The sequence below is a fragment of the Artibeus jamaicensis genome, unplaced genomic scaffold (assembly GCF_021234435.1).
Source record: "Artibeus jamaicensis isolate MK-2021 breed Jamaican fruit bat unplaced genomic scaffold, CSHL_Jam_final contig_685, whole genome shotgun sequence".
NCBI lineage: Eukaryota > Metazoa > Chordata > Mammalia > Chiroptera > Phyllostomidae > Artibeus > Artibeus jamaicensis.
In genome coordinates this window covers 25,282,334-25,302,930 of record NW_026521924.1, presented here as the reverse complement: position 1 = coordinate 25,302,930, position 20,597 = coordinate 25,282,334, and the positions used below count along the sequence as shown (strand labels likewise).

Below are 20,597 nucleotides of genomic sequence, written 5' to 3'. Positions count from 1 at the left end.
GTTTACAGCCTCAGCATTTTTGCTCTTTATTTTTTAAAGATTTCATTTATTTATTTTTAGAGAGAGGGGAAGGGAGGGAGAAAGAGGGGAAGAGAAACTCCACGTGAGAGAGAAACATCCATTGATTGCCCCTCCTATGGGTTTCAACTGGGGACCAAACCTGCAGCGCAGGCACATGCCCTGACTGGGCACCCGACCAGCAACCTCTTGCTTGGCAGAACCAGGTCCAAGCAACTCAGCCACACCCCTCAGGGCAGTGCCTTTGCTCTTGCTATACCTCTGCCTACATCTTCTCGGGTCTCAGCTCAATTATTAGTCCCTCAGAGATGCCTTCCCCAACACCTTATCTAAAATAGTTTACACGTGGTCCCTTTCTAGTGCATTAGTGTTTTGTTTTTCTTCCGGCACTAATAACATGAGATTATCCTTTTCATGTGATCATGGGTCCTTGCTTGTCAGCTCTCACTAAATGTAAGCGCGATGTGAGCTGGGACCTGCAATCTTTCCCTGTTTCATCCATAACGTTTCAGCAACTGTAGGAGGCCCTCGTAGCTCCAGACAGCTGGTTTGGCGACGTCAGCTCCAAACTGGGCATGCGCCGTGCGCAGGGAGCCAGGCACGGCAGACCCCCGAGGCAGGCAGGCCCCACCCCCGGCCCGCAGTGTCCCTCCCCCTCCTGGCCAGCTCAGCAGTCCGGCAGCGTCCTCTCCGCCTGGGCTTTATCCCCGGGCTCTGATCCGTAAGACTCGGCGGGAACGGAGGCGGCCGCCATTTGCCGGCCGGACCCCCAGGATGGCCCCCAAACTCCCAAACTCTGTGGAGGAGCTCCGCACCGCTGGCAACCTGAGCTTTCGCAACGGCCAGTTCTGCGAGGCCGCCACGTACTACAGCCTCGCGCTGCGGATGATGCTGGAGCGAGGTACGACCCTACCCCCGCCACCCGCCTCCGTTTCCTCCGCCAGAGCTGCTTCTCTCCCCCGTCTCCCCCCGCCCCCCCCCGCCCCAACTACCCTGTCCCAGTTTTGGGGGCCCTCCTTGCCCTGCGAGCCGACTGTCTCCCCCCACAACCGCCCCCCCCGGAAACCCCCCGGCACTCCCCCCACAACCCCCATCACCCCGGGCGCTCCCACTAACCTTCCCGTCCATTCCCCGCGGTGGTTATCCTACGAGAAACTTCCATGCCCCTTTCTTCCCGCCTTAAAAAAAAAACCAGTATGGTTTTATTACTGGTTCTTTTTCACTTAATGGCATGTCAGAAACATTTCCGTGTTAATAGATCTTTTATCTCTTTTTGGTTGTGGTAAAAAAACATTAAATTTACTATCTTAAATCATTTTTAAGTGCAGTGGCAAATTCATGCTATTCATATTGTGCAGCGGATTTCTGGAACTTTCTCTTCCTGCAACGCTGAAACTCAGTAGCCATTGACACTAATTCTCCCCTCCCTCCAGCCCTTAGTGTCCACCTTTCTACCTTTTGTATGTATGATTTTGATTAATTTAGATATTTGAAATGAGTGAGATCATACAGTTTTTGTCTTTTGTGATTGTCTTATTTCCTTTAGCATAGTGTTCTCGAGAACGTTATAATCCATGTTGTAGCATGTGACAGGATTTCCTTCTTTTTAAGGCACCAGTATGTTTTATCACATGGATATACTGTTGTTTTTCATCCATTTATCCATTGATGGCCATTGGGATTGTGTCCACCTCTTAGCTAACGCTGTGAGGATAGGGGTGTGCAGATATCTCTGAAATCCTGCTTTGAACCGTCTGGATAAATACCCAGAAGTGGGAGTACTGGATCGTATGGTAGTTCATTTTTTAACTTCGGGGGAACCTCCATGCTATTTTCCGTAGTTGCTGCGCCATTTTACATTCCCACCCACAATGCACAATGGTTCCACTACTTAGCATCCTCACCAGCACAGACCGGTGTTGTTTTCTGTTCCTTTGATAGTGGCCATCCTGATAGGTATGAGCTGCCTGCTTCCTAGCTGTTGGCCCCCTCGTGTTATTCTGGCCTCGGTCTGATCCCTGAGGATATATATAGCTCAGCCTTCTCCTCAGCCATTTACTCAAATTAGTATTTGTCGAGTACCTGTATGTCCTGAGTATCTAACCAGGCAGAGAAGGTCCCTTCTCTCAATGATCATATACGTTGTTGTTTTGGAAGGAGGGGATGGATCTTAAGCTGGTAAACAAGATCTGTAAGATAATGATTAGGGGCAGTAGGAGACACAAAGGATGACGTAATGGAGAGTTCACTAGGGAGCTCCATTAGAATGGGGAGGTCAAGGACCACTTCTTTGCAGAGGTGACATTTGAGGTGACGTCTGAATGATGTGAAGAAGCCAGGTGCACCCAGTTTTGGGTGCTGAGCATTTCAGATGGAAGGACTTGTAAGTAGAGGCATACGTTGTTTTATTGTGCTTCTCTTTGTTGCGCTTCACAGATACTGTGCTTTGTACAAATGGAAGACAAGATCCTACCCCAGCAAAAAGATTACTACTTGCTTTATGGCAGGGCTCTGGGACCGAACCCACAATCTCTGAGGTGTGCCTGTACAAAGGCACCCAGATGGAATAAGCTTGCTACGTCCCAAGAGCCAAAGCATCTTGAGCCAGGGGAGGGAGAAGAAAGATGAGGTCAGTTAGACAGGCAGAACCTTATTGTGTAGACGGTTTACATGTTAGGCCACGGCAAGGAGTTTAGGTTCTATTTCCCAATGGGAAGCTACTGGAGAGTTCTAAACAGGAGAAGCACATTTTTATTCGTTCTCCCAGGCTCTGGTTCATTTTGCCCAACCACAGCCCTTTGCCCAAACCTTCTTCTCCATAGACTTTTACCAAGGAGCTCTCATTGGGACCTTTTTTTGTAGTGTACCGATTTCCCTTTGCCTTCCTTCTCTTTCTCATTTTTTTGAGTAGCATTTGTAGAGTGCTTTACCGTGTGCTAGACGTTAAATATTACCCCTTTACGGCTTGATACTAACCCGTGACTAAATTGCCTGTCCCACGGTTATACAACGAAGGCATGTCATAGGCTGGATTCGAATATGGGTCTGTCTGACTCTCAAGTCCGAGTTTTTAATCATTTTGCTAGACTTCTCCCCACATCTTCTCCAAATTGCAGTCTTTTTTTTGTTGAAGTTTTGTAGTTTCAGCCATCTTGCTCCCTTCTTTTTTTCTAGAACATTCCGCCCCCTCCCTGTTCCCCTCAGTCTCGCTTGAAGTTACTGAAGAATCTAAGATACTGATACTTCTGTTTTTTTCTCTTGTCCTGCCCCCAGCCTGCATGGAAGGAAAAGTGTGTGCTTTTGTATGGATTTATCCCGGGCCCCTAGAAGAGCTGGCCTGGTTTAGAGAAGAGTTAGGAGGGGACTAGAGATTGGTTCTCGTCCTTTTCTAAATAATATGTGGGCAGATCCCTTGATTTCTCTGATCAGCTCTCTTTGCAAGGAGAACAGGGAGCAGCCTGACACATGAACCCTTGCAGCCATTCCGTGAAGGGGTGTATGTGTGAGCACACAGGGGCAGGGGGACTGAGCGACTCGTGTGGCGGCACAGGCCGGAGGGTTCTGATGTCCTGCCACCAGGACACTGCTGTTTCCCAGCCCCTGTTCTCTGGGGATTTGGGATGGGTTACAAGTTTTGAGTGCTTGTACTTGTTCCTAAGGCAAGGCTATATTTTACTCGTGTCTGTACACCACTGTCTCATTCAGGGCCTGGCAAAATAAGAAAAATTTACATTTTATTTGTTATTGGTATTGAGTGAAAGATACGCATCCATGTGGTAACATGATGCTTAGTGAAAAAAGCAAGTTGCAGAAGGACAGACAATAGGGTGCCACCTAGGAAAAGCTTTCAAAGGTATAAAGTGGAATCTTACCCGTGGTTACATGTATAATAAAGATAGACAAACGTGTGAGAACGTTACACCCCGACTTCAGGATCGTGCTGACATAGGGCTCTGGGGACTGAGCAGAGAGGGAAGGACGGGCATGAGCGCAGCTTTAGCCACGTGGAAAATGAGAGGCTGGAAGCAGACACAATGTATGCTGAGTGTCTGTTACGCCATCTTCTGTAAGTTGCACATTTTTCAAAAGAGAACTGCTTTTCAGTTATTTGGGGTATATACCTAGGAGTGGAATTACTGGCTTAACACATAGTAGTTTTCCTTTTCTATTTTTAAAAACTATGGCCCATGCTAGTGGGTATGCAGTAGTCGAAAAATTATTTTTAGAAGTGAAAAGCATTGCCCTGGCCGGAGTGGCTCATAACGGAAGGGTTGCACGTTCGATTCTTGGTTCAGTACCTAGAGGAGGCAGCTGATGGATGTGTATCTCTTGCATCAGTGTTTCTTTCCCTCCCTCTCTAAAAGCAATGAAAAAATGTCCTCTGAAAATTTAGAGGGAGAAAAACAAAAAATGAACATTATTGTGGCCATAACAGAGGGCATGAGCTCCTGAGATTCCTGAGGGGGAGGGCTGCTTTTAGAGAAGTGCCTGATGGTTCTCCCCGTGGGGGAGCTTGAGTCCTCCCTCCCTCCGAGTAAGTTCTCTGTAGTCCTGCCAGGCCCAGGGGGTCTTTCCCTGGCAAAGTCCTGTCTGATTGGACCACTAGAATTAGTCTCTTACCTTTTCTTTTTTGTTGTTGTTGTTTATTTGGCTTAAATGCTTTTTGTAATAAAATTAACTCCTCCATTCTTCCTCCCAAGCAGTTACAGCATGGGTTTCTTTGTGGTAGAAGCCACCTATTTCACGTTTGTCTTTTGCCTGGGACTGAGTTCAGTGCCAGCGTGAGTGAGTAAGATGCTTGGTGTTCTCACTCCCGTGTACTAACGGCAGATGCCAGCCTGTCAATCCAGTCAGGCCTGATCAAGTCACAGTCATCTCTGCTCCCTTTGCCGAACCCCAGGGAGCTCAGAGTGTGCAGTGCACTTCATTCATATCCCCAGGATCCATTTCCCAACCCGCCAGCCTCACACTCTCTGCTTCCACCTGGGCAGGTGCATCGGACCCTAAGGAAGAGAGTGTTCTCTACTCCAACCGAGCAGCGTGCCACTTGAAGGATGGGAACTGCAGGGACTGCATCAAAGACTGCACTGCGTAAGTGGTCAAGGGGACCTCGGGGCGCCTGCGGGGCTCGGGCGAGAAAGCTGGGTTCACCTGGCCTCCTCCCCCTCTTCCCTCTTTGGAACAATCCCACCAGTTAGGTCTGTGACGAATACTAGGAAGTGTTGCTGAGTGTCACCAGGTCACTGAGAATAGGAGGCTCTACTTGGCCTTTGTGGCCCCTGTCTTGTGTCTTTGGAGACTTAGCTCTACTGCTGTGAAAGGAGGAGGGAGGGCACTTCAAGGATGGCCTTAAAGTCTTTGTGAGAGTAGGGACCTGGGGATGGGGTAGGGTTGCAGGCCAGGGAGTGGCTGGCCCAGGCTTTTTCTGGGCTGGATGTGGGTGAGAGAGGAAGGGAGGTGGGGAGAGAAAGAGAGAGATTAATCACTGGGAAAGAAGCAAGAAATTGGGAGGAGATGGTGCACATCGATGCCCAGGTACAAAAGGCATTAGACAACTTTCCATACTTCCTTCTTCAAACAAGTCAGATACTGCCTTCTTTCACCGTTGCTAAACTACCATGCGTACCTAAGGTACTCTTAGACCTGCTATCCGGTGACGTTGCCCTAGACTCATGCCCTGGTGGTAGATGGCAGAGAGGTGGGCATGCTCTTGCGGTCTGAGCTAAGTCGATTAGTACCACGTCCAGTGCTAGGTGTCTGTAGAGTGCTCGTGGCCCCTCTGTGGGCTAAGTTGACCATCCTTCCCAGGCTGGAACTGGGCTGCAGGGGACCGAGGTGGTGCAGTGACTTGCCTGGGATCACATGGTCATTGGTGCAGGTGGAATTCAGACATCGCTCCATCTGCGTCCCCAGCCTCGATGGTCCTCCCACTGGGCCCCAACTCTGGAGGCAGCAGAAGCATGAAAGTTACAAGGCACTTGCTCTTGATTTGGTGGGGGGGATTGCAGCTGTGAAAATTGTTGCACATGTGCACAGATTTTACAGTGTTAGTGGCTCTGCCCTCGTTCCTTTCTCCACTTCAGTTTGAGTTGAGAAGTCCCTCTTCTAAGTTTTGACATTTTTAGTAGCGTCTCTGGCCCCGACCCCGCCACACATGGGGTGCTGCAGATGAGCCTGCCTGGACGGAACTCTGGGGATGGGGGTCGGGGAGAGCCCTGGTGACTTAGCAGCCAGATGACATCTCTGCTTCCTATTCTAGAGCCCTGTCGTTAATGCCCTTCAGCATAAAGCCCTTGTTGCGGCGAGCATCCGCCTACGAGGCTCTGGAGAAGTATTCCCTGGCCTATGTGGACTACAAGACTGTGCTGCAGATTGATGGCAGTGTGCTGTCGGCCTTGGAGGGTGTCAACAGGTGAGCCTGAGTCTCGGCAGTCATTCCCTCTGGAACTCCTTGCCCTCCTGCATTGGCTTGGAATTGTCACTTTGAGATCTTCTGGCAGGATCCCTTTGGGATCAGCTTAGAAATTTCTGATGACCTTGCCCTGGCTGGTGTAGCTCAGTGGATTGAGTGCCCGCCTGTGAACTAAAGAGTTGCCAGTTTGATTCCCAGTCAGGACATGTGCTTGGGTTGTGGGCCGGGTCCCAGTAGGGGGCTCACGAGAGGCAACCACATATTAATGTTTCCCTCTCTCCTTCCCTTCCCCTCTCTAAAAATAAATAAATAAAATCTTTTTAAAAATTCCTAATAACTTTGTGGGGAAAGTGTGGAAAGAGAATTTGCTATCATATTTGGTAGGCGTTTAAGGGGTCAGGGTTACTGAGTTGTTTTGTTTGTTTCTGCCTAGGTGCTCACAATCATTCGCACAGTGGGAATTTGTTGAAGGTGTTGTGCTGGGTTCGGTGGGGACGCCCAAGCAAAAAGAGACACAGACCCCACTTGCCCCAAAGAGTTAACTGGGGTGGGGAAAGTAAGGCGGCCACGGGGGTGTTGTTTGTGGGTGTGGTTCCGTGTTGCGTCACACCCCCTCCACGAGGTCCCTGTGTTTATGTGGGTTTGTAGCAAAGGAGGGAAGTACAGGCCAGTCACACAGGTTTGAAGGTTGTCAGCACAGCTGGTCGAGGCCGTGGGAGGAAAGAACACACACAAGTGTGTAGGGGGGGGGGAGGAGGAGGAGCTCAGAAATTCTTGTACCTCAGGGACTTAGAGAAGAACGGCAGCCTGAACAGTCGGAGGAAACTTGAAGCCTTTAGTCTCCAAGGGGAGGAGTGTTTCCGGGAGGATGGAGCCGGCACTGGGGTCACGAGTTGCAATGAGCTTAAGTAGACAAAGGGTTCAGGAGTGACGTCACTGGTCATGCTGAGGGGGGGGGAGGGAGGGTGGTTTGAACGGGGTCAGAGGCCAGGTGGCAGTGGTTGGCTGCGAGGAGGCAGAGCAGTGTGGCTGCGATGGTTTCCAGGAGGGTTTGATGCCGATAGTTGGGGTCGGCAGAGAGAATGATGATGATACGGCAGGGTGGGAGGGGGAGATGCTGGCTGAGGGTGGTCCTTGGGAGAGGCAGGAGGAGGTGGGGTCCAAAGCCTAGGTGAGGGATTGGCCTTGCCAGCTGTTCTGCGACGAGAAATAGGAAGGGTTGGCTGCCCGTGCAGGTACGTCTGTATTTGGGGGAAGGCGGATGGGGCAGAGTTGAGGGAGTGGAGGTTCGAAATGGCCGGGCCGATGAGAAAACCAACTTTGGGGGCTTAATCAGAGACCAAGAATTTGTAGTGGTGTCGTTGTGGCGTCTTTGGTCTGGCATCGCAGGAATGTGCGTGCAGAAGCAGGGAAAGCGTTCGCTTGGTTTTACCGAGTCATTTTACACATACGTATTGGGTCTTGGTGGGCGCCAGGTGATGATATGCCAGGTGATAAGAGTTCAGTTGACAATTGAACACGGTTTCCAGCAAGTTAGCTGGGCTGAGGAGGTGGGAGGGGGGACTGGGAAGAGGAGGAGATTTCCCCAGGAGGAGAGCAACAGTGTGCAGACTTGAACCGAAGGACCAAGAGGGAAAGCAGCACCTGATAAAGATGGACGGGTGGGAGGGGACCGCGTCTCATGCCCTAGGGAATTGGAGTCGCTGATGGGTTTTAAAATGTGAGAATGATGTGAAAGATCTGCTTTAAAAAAAAATCTGAGCATTAATCACATGTCAGGTGCTTGCATGGCTTCCCAATAGATCCGTTAAGAAATACCACACAGGCCCTGGCAGGTAGGGCAGTTGGGTAGGGGCATCATCCCTACACATCAAGGTTGTAGGTTTGGTCCCAGTCAGGCTGGTACATACACGAATCAACCAATAATGTATAAGTAAATGAAACAACAAATCAACGTTTCTCTTTCTTCCTTCCTTTCTTTCTAAAAACCAATATAAAAATATGAAACACATAGTCCTTTCCGAGGGACTGTGTGGTCCTTTGGGGTAAAGGTGGTAAGGTTGAAGTACTCATAACAAGCAGTAGCTCTTCACCTTGAAGTTGACATAGCCTGACCAAATGAGGGCCAGGCAGGGAGGGAGCGTCCCGTGGCTGAACGGAGAAGACTTTTATGGGTGGCAGAGCCCCGGTCCCTTCCTGCTGCATGTCAGGCAGATTTAAAGCGGTGGTTCAAACCAGGGGAGGGTGCTCACCTGTCTCTCACACACTCCCCTTGGGGTTAGGAGGGGAGAAACATCAGGACCCAGCTGGAGACCTCCCTGTAATCCTGCCTTTGTTTGCAGAATGACCAAAGCTCTCATGGACTCACTGGGGCCCGAGTGGCGCCTGAAGCTGCCTTCTGTGCCCTTGGTGCCTGCTTCAGCCCAGAAGAAGTGGAATCCCTCGTCTTCGGAAAATCACAAGGAGACGTCTAAAAGCAAATACAAACAGATCACAGTTGGCAAGGGCAGAGGTAAGCTGTGTCTCCCTGCTCGGTTTTACAGTTTCCCCATAGCCACTTCGTTTTGAGCAATCTTGTAAAAATTGGCCTCGTTTAATCCGAGTTACCAAAATAATATTAAAACTGAAAGAGTCTTTACCTCTTAGGGACTGTCTCAGCTCCACAGTGAGGACTGTGAGGGAACCACCCCCCATCCACTGTAGGGGTTAAGTGGTGTGAGGCGTGTTGAACCCCCAGCCCGGCACAGAGCTGTCTGGTGTCAGTTCCTGTCTTTCCCAGCAGCACTTGGGGGTGTATGATACTGGACTCCCTGGTTACAAGATTAGAAAACTCACCCTGGTGAAAATAATAAAGGTTTATTGGCTCATATAATTGGGAAGTCTAGAGTTCAGGGTTGGGCAGGGTCTGCCCGTCAGCCCCCTCCAGGTTCAGGCTCAGCTCCCTTCTCTGGGGTGGTCAGGGCAGTCTCTGAGGGCAGGCTCCCCTCTTAGCGTAAAAGAGCTATTGGGGTTCCGGGCCCACATCTGTACACCATGCCTCATGATCTAGGAGAAGGGAAAAACTTTTTTTCTGAGAGTTCTTTTCCCCAAATCCCTAACTCACTTATTTTCTCAGTTGATTCTGTCTGTTTGGTCACAGGCCATCCCCCAAACTAGTCCCCTGTGGCCAAGGCCTACGATTTTGTGGTTTGCTTAGCCCTGACCTCCACGGCCAGGGGGCGGCGCTTCCCCAGGAACCTGAGCCCTGTGTGAGGCCCTGGGCAGGAAGAATGAGAGGAGGGAGGTCAAAGGCGGGTAGCCCTGCACAGGAGACTGTCCACCTCGATCGCCTGTGCCCCCTTGGGCAGGGGAACCACCAGCTTGGAAGCTAGGCATCGAGGCTGGGCAGTGCACAAGGGTCGGGGCTGGAGTCTGGCGTGGACGGCAGGGGTTACTCCCCTTCCCAGGAGGAAACCTGCTTGGCCATAGGTCTCATTCACTCTGGTTTGTGGGAGCCTGGTAACTGTTCCCCACTCTCCCCTGGAATGAAAGCGGGGGTGCTAATGAGCTATATGGCTTCGGTGCCTCTACCACTTACCTCTTTGTCTCAGTCAGACACTGAGCCCTGGGTGCCCCAGGCAGGCCCCGCGCTGAGCACTGCAGTGCCGAGACAGGACGGGTGGTCTTGGCCCTTGGAATCTCTCAGTCTGATGAGAGACTGAGACACACACACAGCAGTTTAAGATGCGGGAATAAGAGCAAGTGCTCAAGAGTCTAGTATTTGGGGAGTTCAAAATCAGAATCGACGTGTGTGGGGGGAGTCAGGAAAAGGCTCTCGGAGGAGGTGACAGTGGAGATGGTAGGTTGAGCCGGGCCTTACGGGGTGATCTCATCAGGTGGGAAAGGGAGGAGGGACGGGAGTCCCTGGCAGGGACAGTGGAGAGCCAGCGAATGTTGGGGTGTTGCTGACAGACAGCAGGAGTAGGCGTGACGGCAAGCATGGTGCGTTGCGGGGTGCGTTGCAGGGTGGGGGAAGCCGAAGCTGCGTGTACGTTGCATCCTGCTGGCTCTGCTTTTAGAGAAACTCATGCACATGTGCGTAAAGGGATGCGTACAGGAGTGTTCACAGCAAAATGTTCATAGTAGCAAGAAACGAAACTGGAAATGACGCATCTCCATACCGACTGCACTGCAGCAGTGAGGATGGACAAACCACTGAAGGCATCAGCACAGGGCAGGCTCAGGAACGGAGCTTTGAGGGGAGAGCGAAAACAAGGTCTTGAAAGAATGCACAGAATTACTGGTTCCTTTCCATGAAGTTCAAAAGCAAATGCTTTATTGAGACTACTGTATAATAAACTACCAAAACCAAAAAAAGAGGGGAGGGGATGCCTAGGACTGAGGATACTGATTTCCTGCAGGGGTGGATTGATTTTGGGGAAGGGCCCCCAGGGCTGCGAAGGTGCCGGTAAATGTCCTGTTCCTGAAGGTGAGGGATGAGCGTGAGGGTGTTACTTTACTCGTAAAACCTTACCCTTCTCATAAATATTTAGTATTTTATAGTTTTTAAAAATTAAAAAAGCAGGTGACATGGGAGCTGGGGCTGGAACGGTTAACTTAGGCCTGAAGGCCAGGCTGAGCAGCTCGGATTTCACCGTCTTCCTCCCATTTCCCCTTGAAAGCAGGGGCAGGTGCGTGGGGCGAGGGGGGTGGGCCCAGACCAAAGCAGCGAGGAATAGTACTCATCCCCCTTTTCTGAAAGCCCCGGGGGTGGGCATGGCCCTCTCTTTACCAGATGCTTATTTATTTAAATAGTTATTCTCCTGCTTTAAGTTCAGAGGGGTTTTGCACTTCCGTGGGTAGTCTCGACCTTCCACCCCATTGGTGAGGGAACTGAGGTCCGGCAGAGCAGTAGGTCACACAGGATCTTCCAGCTCCCCGCGGCAGTGCCAGGGCTGAGACCGGGGTTGCTTTCTATCATTTGTATGTTATTCCGTGTGTGTGTGTTTACATCAGGAGTCCCCACCCTCTTCCGGACAAAGAACTGTGTGTATTTCCCACAAGCCATTGATCGAGGTCATCCTTGACCAGGAAGGGAGGATGCTTTACAACAGCGTAGGAAACCCTGGGGCGAGGGTTGCGGGTGACCTGGAAGAGACGATGCTGAAGATAGCTCACTGATCTCAGCCAGGCATCTGCTCCGTGACTTTTTCCTCTTCTGGATTTGTGTCTAGTGCCTTCCTCTGGGGATGTGGAGAGAGCCAGAGTTCTGAAGGAAGAAGGCAATGAGCTGGTGAAGAAGGGAAACCACAAGAAAGCTATCGAGAAGTACAGCGAAAGCCTGTCATTCTGTAACCTGGAATCTGCCACATACAGCAACAGGTACCTTCCCCGCAGCTGCTGGCCAGGGCTGTTTCAGGACATCGGCTGTCCCGTTCCGCAGCCTTCTCGTGGACTGTGGTGGGCTCTTCTCCCCTAGCATTTAGTCACTACGTTACAGCTCAGAACACGCAGTCACACCCATTTTGGTCACGGTGAGGCAGGCATTGCCAGTGCCGTCCACTCTATTAAAGGGATAGAAACTGAGGGGTGCCAAAGGGAAGTCTGGGCTTTGTTAGCCCCCCTCCCAGAATTCTCTTTAACCACCACATTAGATGTCTTACTACACAGACAGCACCCCATCGCAAGTCTCGTAGGCTCCCCACCTTCCCTGCTCCCACCCCACGGCTGCTCCGAGATCTTCCTGTTAGAAGGTTTGGCTCTGAGAACACGGGGCAGAAGCCAGGGTGTGGGGTACTTATCGCCCAGCCTGGGAGCGAGGGACAGGTGCCGTCTCGCCTGAGGGGCCAGGCTCCTGGCGCCGCACCAGGGCCTGCACCTGCACCTTCAGTTCAGAAACCTGGTCTCTGTTACAGGCTCACCGTGCTGTAGCCAAACCCGTGTTTCCGTCCAGTGGGGAAACGCGGTCCGTACCCTGAATCGCGTGACGTTCAGGGTCTGGCGGCTCGTGAAGTCGGTTGGGAGCGTTTCCGCGGTGATGCAAAAGGAACTGACACTTTCCCGTGGGTGGCATGGAAAGAGATCGGCCTCGTGCCAGTTCAGGTCAGGCTGTACTGCCCGAGTGAAAGAGAGAACTCTCAGTTTTAAGTACCGGACCTCTGGCTTTACTGGCTGAGTGACCGGGGTGCCTCCGTCCGCCGGGCTGACTTGGTTAAGAGTCCGTGGCCCACTGGCTCCGTGTGAGTGCAGCGCCGGCTTCTAACACCCCCGTCGCTGGGCTCTCTGGCCTCGCCAGCCCCGCTTTCTGGAGACCTCCGTTAACCCGTTTTCCTGAATAGTTACCACACTTTGAGATGACGATTTAAAAACCGCTTTTCAGTTTGCATTCCTTTTTTAAAAGATTTTATTTACTTTAGAGAGAGTGGAAGGGAGAGAGAGGTAGAGAAGCATGGATGGGTTACCTCTCGGCCCGCAACCTCGGCTTATGCTGACTGGGAATGGAACCGGGGTCCCTGTGGTTTGAACCCACTGAGCCACTCCAGCCAGGGCATTACTCGTCTGTGTAATATCTCACAGGGCTGGTCTTTTCCTCATGCTCAGTGAGCATCTCTGGCTGTTTTCCCAGATTAGCTCTTCCAGCTAAACCTTAGGGTCATTTTGACAAATTTCAAGAAGTATGTTGTTGGGCTTTTGGTCGTGATCACACTGAATTATAAACTTAACTTGGAGCACTGGTAACTACACAAAACATGGAGGCCAAAAGTCTCCCGCATCCTGGATGCTATTTTGGTGCCCCGCCTCACGTGCGTGTGCATCTGCGTGTGCCCGTGCGCCGTCCCTGGCTCACCTCGGTTCTGACACCACCACTCAGGTCCCCCGCACCTACAGCATGCCATGCCCTCAGGGGACCTCCAGAGACTCATTCAGTCCTCACAGCAGCTCTTCAGGTTCGGTCGTGGTCCCGTTTGCCTGTGGGAAACAGGTGCAGGTGAGGAAGAGTTAACCCCTACCTGGTAGAGCCGTGACTGCGGCCAGGTCTTCGTGACTCCAAAGCTCCAGTGCCTCTTCGCTCACTCCTGTTGTCTCCCAGGCTGCTTTGTAATGGAAAGTCAATCAGGTGCATCCAGCCAAGTGACTGCTCTGCCCCTATTCAAAACAGTGAGGTGGCCCTGGCTGGTGTGGCTCAGTGGATTAAGTACCGGCCTATGAACCAAAGGGTCACCGGTTCGATTCCCAGTCAGGGCACATGCCTGCCTGGGTTGCAGGCCAGGTCTCCAGTAGTAGGGGGACTTGAGAGGCACCCACACATTGATGTTTCTCTCCCTTTCTCCCCCCGTACCCCCCCTCCCTGAGTAAGAATAAAATCTTTAAAAGCAAAACCCAAAGCGGTGAGGTGGAGTGGTTGGACCTGCATGCTGAGTCCCAGGACGCCTGGCTGTCTCCGTGACCATCTCTGGGGGGAGGGCGGGAACTGGCGAGGAAGACTCATGTAGACTCACCCCCCACAGACACAGCGTGGTCTGCTCTGTGGGTGCGCGTGACTTGCTTTTGCCAACATTTACTTCCGAAATTTTTTTCGAGCATTTTGAAAATTTTCAAAATAAAAGCTGACAGATTTTTCACTGAACATGGACATACCTTCCATTTAACTTCATCCTTAACATTCTGTCATGTTTTTGCTTTATTACCATTTAGCTGTCTGTTGACTCATCTCATCTGTGATGAGTTTCAGTGGCAGACACCTTCACCTGGTCCCTAACACATCAGCACGCATGTCACGAATTTAAGTCCAGTATTTATATATTCGCTAGATTTTTAAGGCAGGTGACTTTTTAGTCTGTCAAGGGGAAGGTCTCAGAAGGCCATTCCATTGCTTGAAAGATTGCAGTGTGGGGGTGGGAGGCGGACAGAGTGCTGGACTCTGTGATCAGTGAGGTCAGGCCCTGCCCTTCAGCAGTGGGTGCACCGTGAGCAAGTTGCTGCCCCCCACTGCCCCCACACCAGGCTGACTTTCACCTGTAAAAAGGGCTAGGGTTCTTGTGCAGACTGATGAAGGTATAAAGTAAGCTGCACAGAGTAGGTGTTCAGGAAATCAAGATCACTCTCAAACTACCCCACGCTCTGGGTGGCCCCTCAGAAGTGACCGAAACCTCTGGGTCGGCCTTTCCCCTGCAGGGCGCTCTGCCACCTGGTCCTGAAGCAGTACAAGGAGGCAGTGAAGGACTGCACCGAAGCCCTCAGGCTGGATGGGAAGAACGTGAAAGCCTTTTACAGACGGGCTCAAGCCTACAAGGCTCTCAAGGTAAGAGGACCCCGACCAGAGGTACCAACTGGAGACACGTGTGCCTGCAGTGGTACTCCCACAGTGTAGTCAAGGGCCTCATCCAGGGCCTGGGGCAGCTCAGGGCGGCCCGCAGCTGGGGCTTGAAAAGCCTCTGCCATCGCAGCAGCTGCCCCACCCCCCAGCGGGTCTCACCTCGGTTGCGGCACTGTGCCCACACCCTTCTTTCCCCCATTAGGACTATAAGTCCAGCTTCGCAGACATCAACAGCCTCCTGAAAATTGAGCCCAGGAATGGCCCTGCCCAGAAGCTGCAGCAGGAAGTCAACCAGAGCTTAAACTAAAAACCCAAAGGGGCAGCAGGAACCTCTGCCAGATCACCTTCCTCTGTGCCTGCTCCTGGGCCCCAGCATGCCCCAGAGTGCACTCTGAAGCACCATCCTCTCCCCCTCAAAGAGGTAATGGCCTCCCACCCCTTAAGATGTTTTGTTCAAATGAAGGTCAGTGTAGTCAAAACCTGATGTTGTTTTCTTGGAAAGGTCCCCCCGTTGTGCTGAAGCCCTGTTCGCCATTCCCCCTGCCTTGGGTAGCTAGCAGATCAGAAGACAGGTCCTTGGCAAAGCACGGGGCCCTGTCCCCGCCCCAAGCATGCCTCAGGCTGAGTGCTGCCTTTCACTCACCTCACCAGCCTCACCTCGTTGTGGTTCATCTGTGCAGCCTGAGTGGGTGGGGGTGCCCACAGGACTAGAAAACCCTGTCCTACCCACACCTCAAGCAGCCTGTTGAGCTGGTTCTCCAGGGCTGCCATCCTGCCCTGTCCTTGGCGTAGCACCCTGGGCTCTGAGCTCCAGCCCCTTCGGGCCAGGCCTCGCTCTGGTGGGGACGCAGAGCTCTGACCCTCGGGTGGCTCTGACGGGCTCCGGGCTGCCTCCTGCGTGGAGGCATCTGCGCTGCTGCAGGAGTCCAGCCGTGTGACCTCTTTTGAAGGTGGTGGGGTGGGAAGACAGGCCTCCTTGAGGTCAGTGTCCTTCTGTTCTGGGCAGGGACCTGCCTTTTGATCCCAACTGTGGCTCCCTCCAGGTTTCGTAGTTCTTTGTTCCCCGAAGTTAAGTTGAACTGCCTGACTCTGCTTTTGTTGAACTGTGTGTTTAAGTGATGACATTAAACGTCTTTCTTCTACATAAATGTGGCGTACTTTCATTCATGCTTTTTCAGCTTAGTGCCTGGAATTCTGCAATAACAAAAGCAACCGCCTTTTGAACATTCATCTGTTCGTTGTACAAATTCACTGCAATGTCTGCTTGGACCACGCATGTGTAGTGCTGGGGAACCGCAGTGGATAGAGGCACCGTCCCTGCTCCCAGGGGGCTGACAGTTCGTGGGACAGTGGGAACTTAGTCAGATGGTCTCCGGAACAAGTGCACTACTGCCACCAATTTGTTTTAAAGGAGTCGTCATACAGTGCCTTCCTTCCCTACCTGGGGAGGTGTGGGCCCCTGGAGGGAAGGGGGCCCCTGGGGTAGTCAGCTGGAATTGAGGTTCAGCTGGTGAAGAGGAGAGGACGGAGTGAGCACAGGGACCAGAAATGCCCCTCGCTCACAAAACGTGGTCGGGACAAGGCTGCAGAGGGCTTTAGCGTCCGGCCAGGACTGGGGGCTGCCTGCTGTTCCCAGGCTGTGGCCTCTCGCTGGAGCAGCGGTTTGGTGGCTCCGTCGGGGGGAGCAGTATTTTCCTGTCCCTTTGCCCCCATCCCTCCCAGTGCGGGACATTGGCCAGCACGCTGCTTCCGTCCTTGGAAGGAGTCTGCTGAGCAATCACACACCTGTGAGCTGTGTCCACAGACGCGCCGTAACCAGGCGACCATCTCAAAGCGGGAGCTGTCCCCTCTTACTGCCCCCTCATAAGGCATGATTTTTACCTGATTTGAGGCAGTTTAATGGTGACATCCAGTCACAACTGTCTTGTCCTGAGGTCTAGAGAGCAAATACCTTGATTTAATAAGGAAACCAAGCTGAGGCCTGTATAACCTGAAGGGGCTTTCCCGTCCCTGCAGGGGAGGAAAACGGTGACCTGGGAAGGCAGCCTAGGGCGGTTGCTGTCTACACGCGTGTTCTTTGTTACTCAGTCCCTGGCCCGGAGCCCAGAAGCAGTTGCCACCTCCCGCATGTTCACCTGCACTGCAGGTGCTCCCGCCAGGCGTCCGGGCGTGGGCGCCTGCGGCTTGAGTTCGTTTCTCAGTGCGGTGTGATGACAAACGTCCAGGCACTCACTGCACCACTGGTGAGTGGCAGCTGCTCCTCTGGGGCTCGCACAGGCGGTGCTGCCCTGGTCCGCACCCTCCGTGGCCTCAGCGTGGTGGCGGTTCTGTTCCCTACAGCCGAAGCCCCGACCCAGCCAAGCCTGCCCTTCACTCCGCCCCACCTCCCTCACACAAGGCCTCCTGGGAGACGAACCGCAGTTTGCAGCACTTTAATGCACAAAGCAAAAAAGTTAACGGCTGGCTGGGGGACCGGCCTTGACGCCACACACGGAGCTCAGGTACAGACACAGCCCAACTGGGAGTTACGTTACAGATCACAGGTCTTAGAGCCAGGAGCAGGAAACACCATTCTCTTGTCAGCCAGGGGAGTGCGGGTTCTATTTTCCGGGGATAAAAGGGTCAAATCGGTGTTTCTGAAGGATGGCAGATGCCCCGTCTTCATCTAGGAACAGAGACTGGGCCAAGCCAGGCCTTCAAACAGGCAGCATGGAGCAGGCAGAGCCCGGGGGAAGCCCTGCCCAGGGTGAGAGGGGCTGGACAGCTGGCAAGAGAGGGGCTGGACAGCTGGCAAGAGAATGCCTTTGCTTTATTTGATGGTTAACACCCATTCCAGTCACATGTTTCCCCACGTTTGTTTCTGGGACCTCAGAGAAAGCAGTGACACCACCTGGCTTTCAGGGACTTGGTGAAAGTCCCCGCCCCATTCTTTGCCACTTCTGGGCTCAGCTACTTCTCTCACCCCTCCGCACACTCAGCCACCCACCTGGTTTCAGTGACGTTCACTTTCGTCCTCTCCGCTGCCTGGTGAGCCTGCAACACTGCCAAGGCCTCTTCTACCTGTGGGGCGGTGGGAGGGCCTTCGTGCTGCTGCCCCAGCCAGGCCCCAGGAGAGCCAACGCCTCCCCCGTCCTCCACAGCATCCGCAGAGCCCTCATCTGACTGGCTCCCGCTCCCCTGACAAACCCACGGTCACCATAAGACAGGTGTTCACTGCTGGACAGCCGGGAAAATCCCAGCTTGGAGTCAGGACACAGCTCCTTGTGCCAACACCTTGCCTGCTGAGCTGCAGGGAGCCACCTATCCCATTCCAGGGTTCTGCAGGTGTTAGCAAGACAATAACCCTCATCCATCCAAGCAGCAGTCTGCTTGCTCATCTAGGAGACACCAGGGTCCTGAGCCCTCCTGCCCTCAGGGCTCCCTGCCACCCTGGCCCCAGCCCACCTTTGCACCGAGGGACTCCGGGGACTCCAGCATGAGCAGCAGCGCCGAGTTGTCGATCTCCAGCAGCACGCCCGTGATCTTGCCAGCCAGCTGGGTGTGGACATCGTAGATAAGGGAGTAGAGACGCTCACCTGTACGGAACAGCCTCTGATGGCTTATGAACACACACCTGGCTGGTAACCCAGCATCCCAGGGGCTACTGTGGAATGGAGCAGTGAGGCGTCTGGGTGGCTGTCACAGTACTGCTGGGTCACTTAACCTGGTGACCAGAAGCTTCTTCCCCAACTGTGAAATGGGCATGAAAACCCCCCTCTGGAGGTCAGTCTGCAGATCAAATCTGATATCAGATGTGAAGTCATCGCGTAGGGTGCTTGCTCATTTTGCAGGAAATAGTTCCAAGTATACACACAGATTCTAGACAGGATATAGTAATGCTGAACTTGACTTTATGGGGGTGGGGGTGGGGAGCCAAATACACAAGATAATTGCACTTTCCACCACCAGGTACTTAAAATGAAGGGCCCAGGGTTGCTGGCCAGCCCATCTCAGCCACGTGTGGAGGGTCTAGCCAGGCTGCGCTGCTGGGTGCCCTGAGTAGGAGAGCTCTCCCCGGGATGAAAGTGAAGATGTTTTCAAGGCGCGGCTTGCAGAGCCTTCTGCCTCCATTAAGCGCACTGAGACTTCTCCTTTGGGGTGTAGTAGTGAAGCGGCAGAACCCCAGTGAGCTGAGGAAACAGTGGGGCAGTAGCAGTGGGGAGCTACAGAGAAGGGCCAGGGGATCTCGGCGGCCTGGGAGAAAAGAACCTGCCCACCACCAGCAGGCTTGTTCGTTCGTTCAACAGTTCGCGGCCGCCTCGAACAGGGTCCCAGACACAGGAGTAATTGCATGGGAACTCGGGGTCCAGTGAGGACCAACGCCTGCCTTCCCAATGCACACTTGTGTCCTCCCCTTGCAGGGGGCTCCTTGGCGGCTGCTGCAATGTGGTGAGAGCTGCTCCCCAGCTGGGGGAGGTGTGAGGAGCCGCAGCTCCCACCTTACGCCGCCATGTCTCAGCAGAAACCCAAGACCACACCCTTCATACTCTGACTCCTCCTGGCCCCACCCTCCCCACAGCTGGGGTCTCTCCCAGCCTAATCAAAGTCAAGTACAGCAGAGCTGAAGAAATACTGGGCATACCTGGTCTGACCAGTATTTTAAGATGAGAGAATGGGGCCTAGATGACAGAGGTAGCTCGGGCAAGGTCACCCAGGAGGCTGGTCAGTGGCGAAGCTGGACCTTGTCCTCACGTCTGACCCCCACTCAGGGTGTTTCCCACCAGGCTAGCGAGCTCCCAGCCCCCCTCCTCCTGCTCCAGAGCAGGAGAACCAGCCACTCACCAATCACCTGCTTTTGTTTGTGGATCGGTGCTGCGGCCAGCACGGATGCGGTCAGGGGCTCCTGTCCGGGAAGGCACACAGCAGGCTCCTGGACCTGCACATGGTGCCGGGGACACGGCCCTTCACCACCACACGCACAGGCAAAGCCTGGAAGCACTTAACCCTGCCAGGTGAGCACAGGCCTCCAGGAAGGCTCTGGAAGAGGGGAGCGGGGGCCAAGGTATGGACAATCGGGGGGGACAGAGTCCCCATCAAGGGCACGGCGGACTAGACAATGGAGTCCCACTTCAACGCAGGTGTTTTCCACAGCACTGGGAACCTCTAAAGGCCCCCGATGCACGTTGCCCAGCGAAGACACTCCTTACGAATCACTTCGTGCCAGACAAAGTACTTTTGACTAAGTAGCGTTTATGGCCATATTCCTAACGTACTTCTGACCCTTTCGCATCTTGGTAACTTTAAAAGCATTTTGCTGTTTAAAGACTACTCTTGGTCCTTTTGTAAGAAATTGTTCCAAGTACACATACCGAAATTCTAGACAGGAGATGAAAATGCTGAGGTTGAGACTTTTGCAGGGTAGCGGGGAGATAAATACTCAGCCTTTAAACTTAATGAGAGTAGGTATTTTCAGTTCTGTTCCGCAGATAAACCACAGTTTTGCTTCTCAACACACAAATACTGAGAAAATCCAAATTGTGACTAATAAACAAAATTTGACCCTGGCCCCTCTCCTCCTGTTAGTAAGGGTGATCTCTTCTTGACTGTACACATTAATAAATGAAACTTTACAAGCCAAGAAAAGGAAGAAATTGGCCCAGGAAGGGCCAATGCATTAGCTAAGGTTCTCGGCAGGCCCCTGGGACCCTGGACTAAGAGGGCAGCTGGCCAGCCTCACCCCATAGGTGCTGGGCGTTCCCAAGCAACATCTGTGTGTCAGGAGAGGCCTCCTTGGTGTAGAGCATCCTGCCTCACCGGGCCCGGTGGTCTGGGTACCAATGTTGGCTGTAAGGAATGAGCAGGGATGTTACGGCCCGGCACCAACGTGAGGCC

At 53.0% G+C, this 20,597-nt stretch overlaps 2 protein-coding genes across 3 annotated transcripts; one reads left to right on the top strand and one right to left on the bottom strand.

Annotated features, from left to right (window-relative positions):
• Nucleotides 1-617: 617 nt before the first annotated feature.
• Nucleotides 618-15,874, top strand: TOMM34 (translocase of outer mitochondrial membrane 34). The gene is made up of 7 exons (XM_037164504.2): nucleotides 618-919; nucleotides 5,010-5,109; nucleotides 6,278-6,430; nucleotides 8,773-8,942; nucleotides 11,644-11,791; nucleotides 14,585-14,711; nucleotides 14,929-15,874. Exons 1-7 carry the CDS (start codon nucleotides 793-795, stop codon nucleotides 15,031-15,033), a joined length of 930 nt encoding a protein of 309 aa, XP_037020399.2. The 5' UTR covers nucleotides 618-792; the 3' UTR covers nucleotides 15,034-15,874.
• On the bottom strand, nucleotides 12,224-20,574 carry LOC128628307 (polyadenylate-binding protein 1-like). 2 transcript variants are annotated; one of them, XM_053671270.1, is made up of 4 exons: nucleotides 20,443-20,574; nucleotides 18,171-18,301; nucleotides 17,713-17,786; nucleotides 12,224-13,378 (listed from the first exon to the last, which is right to left on the bottom strand). In XM_053671270.1, exons 1-4 carry the CDS (start codon nucleotides 20,507-20,509, stop codon nucleotides 13,333-13,335), a joined length of 318 nt encoding a protein of 105 aa, XP_053527245.1. In that variant the 5' UTR covers nucleotides 20,510-20,574; the 3' UTR covers nucleotides 12,224-13,332. The 2 variants fall into 2 exon arrangements, with proteins under 2 accessions (XP_053527245.1, XP_053527244.1); XM_053671269.1 differs by lacking the exon at nucleotides 12,224-13,378 and adding an exon at nucleotides 17,197-17,326.
• Nucleotides 20,575-20,597: the final 23 nt, after the last annotated feature.